At 40.5% G+C, this 13,016-nt stretch overlaps 2 protein-coding genes across 4 annotated transcripts in view; one reads left to right on the top strand and one right to left on the bottom strand.

Annotated features, from left to right (window-relative positions):
• The window catches only part of ACOT12 (acyl-CoA thioesterase 12), a 43,694-nt gene that overhangs the window by 22,127 nt on the left and 8,551 nt on the right, over positions 1–13,016 (top strand). Inside the window, 6 exon segments of the mRNA XM_077866405.1 lie at positions 7,068–7,218; positions 8,952–9,071; positions 10,019–10,169; positions 10,813–10,868; positions 11,185–11,248; positions 12,334–12,417. Of these exon segments, the coding sequence (XP_077722531.1) occupies positions 7,068–7,218; positions 8,952–9,071; positions 10,019–10,169; positions 10,813–10,868; positions 11,185–11,248; positions 12,334–12,417 (626 nt within the window).
• ZCCHC9 (zinc finger CCHC-type containing 9) overlaps positions 1–13,016 on the bottom strand; it is a 45,103-nt gene that overhangs the window by 12,014 nt on the left and 20,073 nt on the right. The window contains exon 8 of one of the 3 annotated variants that reach the window (XR_013362017.1): positions 8,791–10,113. The exons of the other annotated variants lie outside the window; for them this stretch is intronic. The gene's annotated coding sequence lies outside the window, so the exon portion shown is untranslated. Of the gene's footprint in view, positions 1–8,790; positions 10,114–13,016 lie in introns of those variants that run through there. 3 annotated transcript variants of the gene reach the window in all.

A 13,016-nucleotide genomic window follows, 5' to 3' on the forward strand; every position in this document is an offset into this window, starting at 1 on the left:
CCCAGTGACAATGTTTGATGGACCAGAGTGTCTTAATTCTCTGGCTGTTATCTCCTAGGTTCTTTGAGGCCTCATGGGCTGCCTTGCCTCTCCCACACCCTTCCTTTTCTTCTGACCCCATCCCCTGCAGTCCCAGGGGACATGACCTGTTGGGAAGAGCAGAGTGGTAAGGGAGGAAATGGAGTGGTCCAATGTGCGTCCCTCTGCTCACCACTGCCAGGGGAGCCAGGAAGTTTGTAGAAGGTCCAACTCATCTGAGCTCCGAAAGCAGACAAACATGTAGAAGACAAAGGAAAGGAGATGAGAATAGATCGGGATGAGAATATTAAAAGAGAGGAAGGAAGAAGAGGACATACAGAGACCAGAGGAAAGGCAGAGGCAGGGGTGACCTGGGCAAGGGGGACAGGGGGCAGCTTCATTCTGCCCTGCATGACATCATCATGCTCCCGGGGCCACCCCACAGATGAGCTTTGGGTTAGAAAAAACGTTTTTCAAAAGCTTCTATTCTTGCAGACTTGTAAAAAACAATGCCCATTATCAAGCTACTTTTAAAGAAATGAAGACCTCCTCATTAAATTACTGTGCTAAAGAGTCCATCCTTCTGTAAAGATGGTCTCAGTACCAAAATATACTTAAAATACATTTTGCTGGGATCCCTGGGTGGCGCAGCGGTTTAGCGCCTGCCTTTGGCCCAGGGCGCGATCCTGGAGACCTGGGATCGAATCCCGCGTCGGGCTCCCGGGGCATGGAGCCTGCTTCTCCCTCTGTGTCTCTGTCTCTGTCTCTGTCTCTCTCTCTCTCTCTCTGTGACTATCATAAATAAATAAAAAAAATTAAAAAAAATACATTTTGCTGAAGTAATAAAATAGCTGAACCAAGAGAACAAGGACTTACTAGAGAGAAAAGGAGGTGGAAGGAGGCAGGACTGAAAAGATAGAACTGTGTCGTTGAGGCTCTCTTAGGCCAAGCAAAGAGGCTTGACCTTTCTTCTCTCCTTGAGGAAAGCCGATGAAGATTTGGGCAGAATTGCATAATGAGGTTGGCACTTAATGTGGTCACTCTGCATAGAGGAGGGGAGGCTAGAGGGAGGGAGACCAGGCAAGAAGTGAGGAGTGGCTACTCTAGGCAGTAATGTAGAGAGGGGAGGGAAAAGTCCAAATATATACAGAGGGTAACTCAGCAGAATAGGGTCACTCATGAGGGGTGATGGATGAGGAAGAAGTTATTCAGGGTAACTCTCAGGTTTCTTGCCTGAGCAACTGTCTAGTTAATAGTGGTGTCATGAACTGAGCTAATGCATACACAGGGCAGGGGAGGGGCATTTCTGATGAGGTAGATGATGAGTTTAGTTTAGCCTGACATGCCTGTGAAACAACCAAAAGGACAAAACCAGGGCTTGGGGAGATTTACTTTGAGACACAACAGCTTACCGGTGGCAATTCAAATGAACCAGTACCTACAATCACCCAGGAAGGGCTCCCAGTGGCACAAGGGTGGTAGGCTAAGAGTGGAACTTATAGCACATGGCCATTCAAGAGATGATCACCGGAAGAGGATGGGTCTATGAAGAAGACCTAGAGTGACTAGTGGAAGGGGTGCAAGGAGAACCAGAGAGACTGGCATCATGAGCCAAAGGAGTAGAGGTACATGAAGAAATGAAAGGTCAGCTGTATTCCAGGAAGTTAGGAATAAAAACTGCCCACTGAACTGGGAATGGGGACATCACCCTCTCGTGCTCCAGCCACTCAAATATAGAGGTAAAATGACTGTAATGGACTTCAGTTTCAGTTTGTTAGGAAGTTGGACAGAACCTCTAGAGGTCTGGTTTAGTTTAGAATTATAGATTTTCAGAGTTTGTTTTTAATCATGTTTCCTCTAATCTGCCCTAAAACAGATTATTCCTTAGCACAAAACAACTCTTAACCTAACTTCATTGATTTAATCTTTTTAGAAATTTTACTAGCTTTCTTGCCATCAAGATATCGTAGAACCTAAAAGCAATTTCTCTTAATGTCAGAGCTGGACCCTGGAACTCTAAGTTGCCAGAGAGCACATGGTTTGCCCATCTGCCCCCTGGTGTATCTGGATGGAGTTTGTTTTGAACTGGACAATACCATCTAAAGGAAGCTAGCTAGATCATCTTCATTATTAAACCATATTTTTAGAAAACCCAAGGTTCTATAGTGATACCAATATCACAACTAATTGGAATCTCTTTCAAGATTTTGTGTGGTTGAAGTGCATATTGTTAGAACAGTTAGAAATTTGAGTCAAAATTTCCTTTCAGAAGAAAAGGAAAATTAGATGAGATTAGATGATGTAAAAGCAGGACTTCTTTGGAATGTGCTCTTGTACCACGGGGTCATTTTTTGGAAGCTTGGCTTATAGGAAAAGACTTCATATTGGAGCATTTATTTATTTTTTTTTAATATTTATTTTATTATTTATTTATGATAGTCACACAAAGAGAGAGAGAGAGAGAGAGAGAGAGAGAGAGGCAGAGACACAGGCAGAGGGAGAAGCAGGCTCCATGCACCGGGAGCCCAACGTGGGACTCGATCCCGGGTCTCCAGGATCGCGCCCTGGGCCAAAGGCAGGCACCAAACCGCTGTGCCACCCAGGGATCCCCCAATTATTTCTCAGCTAGAAGTCAAGTCTTTATGAGCATTATCCTAGTTTGATCCTTTCTGGTTATGAGAAGGAAAACTAGAATATCCTCAATTCAGGTCAAAGTTCCTGACCCAAAATTGTAGAATGAATGCAAAAATTGTCCAAACAGAATGATGACCCAATACTTAATGAACATCCAAGGTACAAGTATTGACCTCTGGACAAGTATGCTCTTATTTAAAGGCTGTAGAAAGGGTGAGGTTTGTTTACCATGCTTAACTTGAGTACACAGCCAGAGCTGTGAGCCTGACTTGGTCTCTAAGCCTGGGAGAGCCATATTTCTCCATTGATTGGCAATTACCTGCCGCCAACAAGCATGCTTTAGTACCGAGGTCATCTGTACTCAGTATATTTCTGCATACAAGTCACAGCTGATGCTTATGCACACATGACCTGCCCTAGTACCCACTTCTGTGTAGCCCAGTGCATGCCATGTATGTCTTCATAAGAATTGAGTAGCTTTTTCTTTAAAGTTATCCCTCAAAAAAGAAGGAATTGCCTTATATTTGAGTCTTTATAATGTCTCTCATAAGGCCCACTCAGTTTTGAATTTTATAATTATTTTAAATTATTTAAAAATAGTTAGTACACATACACAGGGTGAAAAGCTCAAAAGCTATAAAAAAGGCATTCAGTTAAAAGGTAAGACTTCCTACCATCAGTATCTCCCAGTTAGCCAGTTCCTATCGTCAAAGACAACCAATATTACACTCTAGCACATATTTGGAGCACAGTATTCAAACAGCTACGTCCCTTTCTTTTTTCATTTAGCATTTTATTTTAGAGATAATTTATATTTATTTTGAACAAAAAAAGTAAGATATACCAACCTAAAAAAAACTTAGTACTGGTTTTAGATATTAATAGGATATCATCTGACAAAGTCAGTAACAGCAAAAAAAAAAAAAAAAAAAAAAAAAAAGAGAGAGAGAGAGAGAGAAATTGAAATAGATTGAAGATTTCATGTGCCTTTTAAAGACCACTTTAAGAAGCAGGCCAATACTGATGACAGCAATATAGTGGACTTGCTGTCAAAAACAAACTAAAATCTCTGGATAAAATATTTACAAACATGTTTCTAAACACATCTCAGCAGGGAGAAAAATAAGAGAAAACCTTGAAGTCCAGAAATGACTAGAAAACCCAATGTAGCAGTGTACGGTGATAGAAGACCTGGCATTTGCTCTGGACTCTGTAGGTGTTAGAAGACCTTGAACTTGTGTTTTAATGGGCCTGCAAAAGATCAGGACAAAACCAGTGGCCCATGTTACATTGAAGATTATGTCAGGGAACCTTATAAGTAGCTGCAAACCTAAAAAAATGATATTCTTGGTGAGTCAGTTAGAAAAATCTCAATCCCCAGAGAGCTTTCTTAGGGATGCTTTCCTATCTGAGCCTTAGCCCTAGGTAGAATGGGGGGGGGGGGGGGGGGGCGGGGCAGGGAAACGTGTTAACCTTAAGGAATTCAAGCACAATCACTAGCACATTCTCATGTAGATTTGACATCAGAATTCACATCATTTGTTTGGACTGAAACAAGACCACATGAAATTTAGTGGGAACTGCTACTTCCCACTAATACCCCTGGTGATCTATAACAATAAATGCAAACCCCTGTAGAAAATGACTTTAAGCCCAGCTCTCAAGAATCCCCACACATATTAGATCCAAGGGATATTAACTCCTAGTCAAAAATAATAAAAAATAAAATTAAAAAAAATCACCCAAATCCAGAGGAAGCCCCAGAAAATGGAAAGAGGCCCACAAAGACTATAATTACTGCATTTAACATATAAAGAATATTAAGTAAGAATGTTAATATATTTTAAGAAATAGAATCAAAAGTATTGTTCAGGAATAAAGAAATTACCTAGGGCAGCCTGGGTGGCTCAGCAGTTTAGCGCCGCCTTCAGCCCAGGGCGTGATCCTGGAGACCCAGGATCAAGTCCTGCATCAAGGCTCTCTGCATTGAGCCTGCTTCTCCCCCTGTCTGTGTTTCTGCCTCTCTGTGTCTGTGTCTGTCTGAATAAATAAAATCTTAAAAAAAAAAAAAAAATTACCTAGAAGGTTGGACAAAGAAACAAAGAGAATTTCTATACAAAAATATATATAATAATTTAAATTTGAAACTCAGTGAACAGATTAAGCTGCCAATAAGACAGTAACCGGAAGATAGATATGAAGGAGTTACCTAGAATGCAGATGGATTGGCAAAGAGATGGGAATTATATGGAAGATTTGAAGACATAAAGGAATAAGAAGTCTAACATGCATCTAATCAAAGTTCCAGAAGGAAAGAATAAAAAGAAAGGGAGAGGTAACACTTGAAGCAAATGACATAAACATTTCATGCAGAAGTAACAAGAAAGTTTAATATACTTATGAAAAGATGTTGGACTTCATTAATCAGAGAAATGAAAATTATAACCAACACAAGATATTTCACACCCACAAAACTGGAAAAATTTGAAGAGACAATATTAAGCAAAAATGCAGAGCAGTGGCAACTCTAATAAACAACACATAGAAATGTAAATTGGTACATTTAATTACCTAAAAAATTCTCTTGAAAGCAAAGACTGAATGTGGAATAAACCAGCACAGCTAAGTTTATTTGTCCATTCATTCAATAAATATTTACTAAGCACCTATCTTCAGGATTTATATTAGAATTTAAGAAAATATCAGTTCTTGACCAAAAGAGCTTAGGATCTAGTGGGTCAGACAATCAAAGATCACACAAATATACATAAAACTATAATTGTGAAAGAAAAGTACACATGAGAGGTCATGTCAGTGGGAATTAGCTGCTAGGCCTGGGAAGGCTCTCCTGAAGAAAAGATGCCTGGGCCAACAGAATGTTGAGGAGGAAAAATTTTCTTCTACCCTATAAACTATTTCTAGCTGGTATAAGAATTCAATTGACAAGAGACAGATTAACAGGAGAAAATCAACAAAAGTTTAATTATATGTATACTGTCTACATACATGGGAGAGACCCAGAAAAGTACTTAGGTATAGGACTGAAAAAAGGTCTCATAGCTGGAATGGAACAAAGAGAGAGAGATTGAGAGGGAATATGTTGAGGGGAGGGTGGTGGTCCTGACTACCTGGGGCTGGAGAGGTAGGCACAAGCCAGACAAAGAAGGAGGAGTTTAGGGTCATGGGAAGGCTTTGAGCTTTTTAGACTAGGATGTTACGGGATGTTTCTGATGTGTTTTTAAGTAGATGACTGAAATGATCAGTGGAATGAAGGGGGGAAATTAAAAGACTATCAATTAATTAGAAATCTAAAAATTTCATGAGAAAATGCAGTTTAAGGTCTTTGCAGCTGCACTTCTCTTCTCACTTATATGTGACTGTGCCAAGAATGGCCCCATTCCCAGTTCCCAACAGCTGGCCAATCTGTGCTCTTGGACTGCAAGCTCAGCTCTGCCTCTGACAGCACAACCAGGATGGCACCCCTGATTTGTAAATCCTCCCCCTACCTCCTCAAACAATAGCACATGAGATTTAGGCCTAGCTGGTGATTCACTAGACGATGCAGGAAGCATAATTGAATACATTTTACTGCTTTGCAGCCAGAGTAAATGATTTCTCCATTGTTGAGAGTAAAAACCAATTTGTCAGTAAATGAAGCAGATATGATTCAAAGGAAGCAGAAGGACACGGGAAATACTCATTGTGTCTTTTCTGTTTGTGACTGCATTCATTGCAAAACAGTAACCATGGGAGGCTACATTCCCATTCTAAAGTTTATACTAGAGCAAACTATTCCAGATTCTCAGTGTCTGTGGTCCTTTATAGCTCAAACTCCTTTCATTTTGACCACCTTATTGAGGTGTAATTTATGTACTATAAATAATAAATATTATGAATAATAATTATAAATAGTAATTATAGCTTATAAATATACTTACAAATAATTGATGTACCGTCAATTCATGTGCTCATGTTTGAAGTGTAGTTTGATAAGTTTTGAAACATGTACACCAATAAAACCATCACCTCAATCAAGATAACATATCCATCAAGTCCCAAATTTTTTTTTCCTCTCCCTCCCTGATCTGCCCCACCTCCACTCCAAACAACTCAAGTTTAAGTTCAATTATTCTCTTAATCAAAAGTCCTGTGAACTTGTAAGATAGATTGGAATACAGTCTCTAAAAGGGCCTTTCTCATCAGTTATCTTATCCAGTTCTCTGTGAATATCCACCATTCAGGTGAAAGTTACTCTGTAGAACGAAGTCCATTTATTTCCTCAGGAGATTTAAATCTTTGGGAATAATTTAATTTTTCTAAAAATCCCCTAAGATCCGTGCTGCTAGGAAGGAAAGCCATGGTCCCAAGTTCTGCAGTTAACTCCACCAATATTAATGTTTGCATCTACCTTTCAGACCCCATTTGTGATGAAGGAATGGTTTCCACAAGTGGCACATCTGTTCAGAGTATTGAACTTGTCCTTCCACCCCATGCAAACCATCATGGAAATACTTTTGGTGGCCAAATTATGGCTTGGATGGAGACCGTGGCTACTATTTCTGCAAGGTTCTTGGTTTTGGCTTTGGCGTTTGATGTTGGGTTAAGTGAGGAGAGGTCAGAAGGGTTCTGGGTCCCAGTTATTGAGCTAGCCAAGGGGAGAAGAGTGTTGCCTTTTATTAAAATGAAAAAATAAGCCATTTACCTGTTTCCCTAAGGATTAATCTGTCCTTTTGTTTGAAGGTGAAGGTTTATGTTCTTAGTTCAAAAATAAAAATGAAATGACTGTTCTAATACTTTATTCTGAATTGTAAATGTTGGTCATGTAACCCTTAAACTCCCCGTAATGATATAGATGCAAAACAGAAATAGAAGCAGCCTTTACACTTAAAAATAGTCAAGTTGCAAACTTTTTTAAAGGCAGTTTACAATTAGGTTTGACCTTTGAAATGCCTGGTTAGAATCATATGGCTAGAGGATTACCTGAAAAATAAAATGAGAAAGTGGAAGGAGCTTGAAAGAAAACTTTTAAGTATTCTTCAGTTTCAAAAAAAAAAAAAAAAAAAAGGCATTTTATTCTTAATGGAACCACATAGGTTAATTGAGCAGCTTTAAGGAACATTGTGTATTCTAAAAAGGCATTTGAACAGGAACTGCCCTACTGACAATTTCTGTGACTGTTGAAAATTGTTAAGATTTTATTTTCCCCAAATTAAAAGAATTTTATTATGAATGTTTATAATTGTGACTATAGTTAGAAACCTGTAGAAATCCTTCTTATAAATCATGCACAAATAAGAGAGCTCCTTTTTATTTTTATTTTTTTTAATTTTTATTTATTTATGTATGATAGTCACAGAGAGAGAGAGAGGCAGAGACACAGGCAGAGGGAGAAGCAGGCTCCATACACCGGGAGCCCGATATGGGATGCGATCCCGGGTCTCCAGGATCGCGCCCTGGGCCAAAGGCAGGCGCTAAACCGCTGGGCCACCCAGGGATCCCGAGAGCTCCTTTTTAAAATGAGATTGTCATTCTCAATGACAAAGTATTTGAACCTATTCTATTGTAAAAGTTTACAATATAATTAGCTGTGGCATAGTCTGTTCACTTAGTGTTGGCACAATTCCTTTGAGTAATTGAACGACGAAGTGGGAATCTAAAATGTAGGAAATTACAAAAGTAACTTTCTGAGATTAAATATACTTTTTACGTATTTCAAAATTTCACAATCAAAAAAATTGTAATATGTGTACATTGTAGCCCTTTAGGCTTTGTGTAGCAATCCAGGTAATTTTCCCATAGGGAAAAAAATTAGTCTTTTGATATATGAGTGAATTCAGTTAACTGTGAAGCTGAGGAACTGGTATGAACTGTATTAACTGGCAGTTCCTTCACTGTGCCCTGCTTCAACCTGGGAGTCATGACTCTGTGATTGTGATCCTGAGCCATCAGGATGAGTAGAACCCTCCCATGAGAACAAAGGACATTGGCTTGTTTCTCAGAGGGACTTTTATCAAGAACAAAACAAGAGCAGGGCTGTCCACCCAAGAGCAGAAGCACCAAGCATCTTGGTAAAGAACCTACAGCTTGGGGTCGTGATATTTCCCAAAATATTTGCAGGGAGTGTACAAACTCTCAACGCACGTTATTTAGTTATTTATTTCACTCTTAAAAGAATTAAAAGATATGATGATTTAGAGAGCACATTGAGTATTTGTCTCTTGCATTGGTTAAACAAATCAATAGTTCATGAAAATACTTAAGAGTGTGGGCACTTTCTCCTCCCTTCCCTGTTTCCTCAGCCGCCTCTGTGGGGCGCACCCTCTTCTGAAGTCCGTGGACATGTTTAAGTTCCGGGGACCATCCACTGTGGGAGATCGGCTGGTTTTCAATGCCATTGTCAACAATACATTTCAAACCTGGTAAAGCCCACCTAATCCTCTTAGGCAGCTACGAACAAATTTGAACTTGCACATGAATAATTTTTTATTTTTATTTCAATCTGGGGATGAGTGTAGGTACTACTATAAAGTAACCAAGTTCCTTCTCATTTTTTTCTGGAAGTTCATTCAGTCGTCAACAGCTGTAGACACTCATATTAACCCTCTTTTTGCTTGGGCCTCTTCATAGTTCATAAATTGTGATGGGCTGGTTTTTGTCTCTTAATAAAGGGGACTCCCAGTGGGCCTGGTATGGTTTTGGTGTGGTCCTGTCATAATTACTAACTCTTCCTTTCATTTTCAAGAGTCCCAGTGACTTCATGCTCAACTGACTCATTTTTTTTTTTCAACTGACTCATAATGGACCTGTTATTTATCACCATGTAGTCCAAACCGCTTCCCAGTTATTTTTATTATTCATGATACACAATGAAAATATTTAATTTCATATTAGTTCTTCTAAAATGTGAAAAAGAGTATGTTTCCTATCCAATTTTAATATCTGATGCTTTTAATATAGAACTGTTGTTTTTAAGGGAGGAAACTTGCCTTTAGCACAATTAACTCCCCTCACGCCTCATTGCCAAAATATGTTCATGAATATATATAAAGTCCTAGCTGGCCTTTCCCCCACATGATGATGGGAAAGTATAGTGGAAATGCTTCCAGGGGCTAGTAGGTCAGATCCATCGACCTGATGAAACGGATTTTAACAATTGCATAGACTTGCAATGATAAAGAGAGAGCCCAGGGCCCTCATTCTTGTTCTCACTTGGAAGAGTGGTGGTGGTGGTGGTGGTGGTGGTGGTGCTGGTGGTGACAGTGGTAGCGGTGGTGACGGTGGCGGTGGTGACAGTGGTGGTGGTGGCGGGCAGAGAGGCCTGGCGTGCTCTGGTTCTCCGCCCACGGCCCCGTGTTGTCCTCCACAGTGTGGAAGTGGGAGTGCGCGTGGAGGCCTTTGACTGTCAGGAGTGGTCTGAGGGCCGGGGCCGGCACATCAACAGTGCTTTTCTCATTTATAATGCTGTCAATGATAAGGAAGAACTGGTCACATTTCCCAGAATCAAACCCATGTCAAAGGTCAGTTATTGGCACGTGAGTCTCCATGATTGGATCACTTATTTGAGGGGAAATGGTGGGTACAGGGCTCCACCCAGAAATTCCTCACACCTGCCACAACTTCCAAGCCTCTCCCTCTTTGGATTTTTTTTTCTCTTCTATATCACAAAGTAAAATGGACATTTTATTTTCTTCCCCCCCCTCCCGCCCCCCCGCGTCATTCTCATCATTTGTTGAAGTAACAGAGGCCCTGGAGACCTGGGCTAGGCCACACATGGCGGGGGAGCCTGTCACCTTCTGGGCCACATTGTGACTCTCTTCTCCCACTTCCCTACATTTAGCTGCGGTGGGACTATACCCTCCCCTCATCTGAGGTGCGTGAGTGCCAACTCTCACCTCTCCTAAAAACTCTATAGTGAGATATGTGTATAATTCTGGTAACAGAAATGGTAACAATCACTACTTTAAAAAAAAGAAAGAAAAAGGCTGTAAAGGTTGTGTTTTTACCCATGCACCCGGCCTCTGTGAGTGATGAGGACAGTTCACGCAGGGACACTGCGTGTGCCCCAGCTAGCCCCTTCAACTGAATTAGGAGAGAGAGACGTCAGGATTGTAGCACTGAAATATTAGAAATTTATTGATTTTGCTTTGTTTTTTATTAAAGGACGATTTGAGACGGTATCATGGAGCTATTGCACGCAAGAGAATTCGCCTAGGCAGGTAAGGGACCTGGGTTAAGGATTTCATGCTATCTTCTCTTATCTAGCAAATTACGTAACAAAAGGCTCCTCTCTGGGTCTGTGTTCCCACACCATGTGAAATGAGAAGGTCTGATGTTTCCTGGCTGGAGGCTAACCGTGACGGAAATTGATCTTCCTGATAATTCCACTACTAAAAAGCAGCTTTTAAAACTGTGGATTTCAGTTCAAGAAAGTGTCTCGATTACTGTTGTTGCACTAAATGCAGGGAAGGAAACTTATTTACTATTATAACATTATTATTATGATATGTTACTTAATTTTAATTTTTTTTCCAGAAAATATGTTATTTCCCACAAAGAAGAGGTACCACTCTGTGTACACTGGGACGTAACCAACCAGGTAACGGTTTTATTATATGGAGCTCTTCATGTAAAAATTGCATCATTATTAAAATGGAAAATGGCATCATCATAAAAATGAAAGTTCCCATGTTTAACAGATTCAGGTTGTGCCTACCCAGGTTAGATGAGAAGGTGAAATATATCAACTATTTATCTCAAAATGAAACAAAACCATTCAGTAAGTGGTGACCAACTAGTTGCTTCTCTGCCTTGTTTGAATTACGTGTATAGTTTCCAAAGTACCTACTCAGAATGATCTATCATCAGATGCATTCAGGCAGCATGACATCAAGAGCTGGTGTCCCTGCGATTTGTGCTGAATGATATGCCTTCCAGCTTGCATTTTTATAACACAACAACAAAGTATTAGCCGTTATAAAGTTTTTGACCATGAAATATAAAGGGAAATCGAAGTTTACTGTTGATTCTAAGTCATATTAAAAGATAATGTTGTCTTTGCTGGAGACACCAATTAATATGACACTAATTTGCGAAGCATGTAGGCCTTGTGTTATTTTGTCTGAATTCTGAATTAAGAGTTGGAGACAGGGACACCTGCATGGCTGAGCAGTTGAGCATCTGCCTTTGACTCAGGATGTGATCCTAGTCCAGGGATCAAGTCCCACGCTGGGCTACCTGTGAGGAACCTGCTTTTTCCTCTATGTCTCTGCTTCTCTGTGTGTCTCTCAGGAATGAATGAATGAATGAATGAATGAGTAAAAAGAGCTGGAGGTGGGGGGAGGGGGGCACCTGGGTGGCTCAGTGGTTGAGCGTCTGCCTTCAGCTCAAGTCATGATCCCGGGGTCTTGGGATCCACTTGATCCCTGAATCAAGTGCTGCACTGAGCTCCCTGCGGGGAGCCTGCTTCTCCCTCTGCCTATGTCTCTGCCTCTCTCTATGTGTCTCTCATGAATAAATAAATAAAATCTTAAAAAGAGTTGGAGATGGAAACAGTGTTACCTATAGCTTAGTTCTAAGCTCAGCATTACCATTTGGCTTGAACAGGTCCCACTTAGAGGCAGAAACTATTTGATCACATATCTGTGGGTCGAACTCTCAGCTTTTACAACATTTGTATTTTAGGTATCCCTGAGTAACGCCAATGTGGAGGCTCTCAAAAATCTGGCAGCCAGAAGTGGTTGGGAGGTTACCAGTGTGGTGGAAAAGGTAGGAGGCATCCAGGTATATGCACAACCTGCTGGCCATCACAAATGAAAGTGGTCATGGTAGTGGTGGTTCTGCTGCTTCTACTGCTGCTTTTAAGAAGGTAAATCTTCCTGAGAAACTTTTTTCTAAGACTCAAGTACCTTTCCAGTGCTGTCTCTACTCCTCCATGCTGGTGAATCTGGGATCCTTTGGTGCGCCCCAAACATTCCTACCTCTGAACTTCTCATATCCCACTTCTCTCTAACTGGTCTTCAAGCCTTGGGACAAATGCTTCTTTCTGCATGAAGCCACCCCTATTACCCCTGACTGAAGGAACTCCCCCCTCCCCGTAGGAATCCCCTTAGCAATGACTTTTTCAAAATTAATTTGTCAATGAATTATGCACTGTCTTGTGACTTGTCTCCACAGCTACATCGCATTGATGTTGGTGTCTCATGGTGTAATTTAACTTTTTACACGTGGTCTTTTCCTCTAACTAGATTACGGACTTTCTATGAAAGAAGCCTTGCCTTGATTTCTTTGTATCTCTCTTGGCACCTTTTACACCGTTTTTGCAGGTCTTCAAACTTAAATACACATATATCATTTGGATCCTGATT

The sequence above is a fragment of the Canis aureus genome, chromosome 2, assembly GCF_053574225.1.
Source record: "Canis aureus isolate CA01 chromosome 2, VMU_Caureus_v.1.0, whole genome shotgun sequence".
NCBI classification, from domain to species: domain Eukaryota; kingdom Metazoa; phylum Chordata; class Mammalia; order Carnivora; family Canidae; genus Canis; species Canis aureus.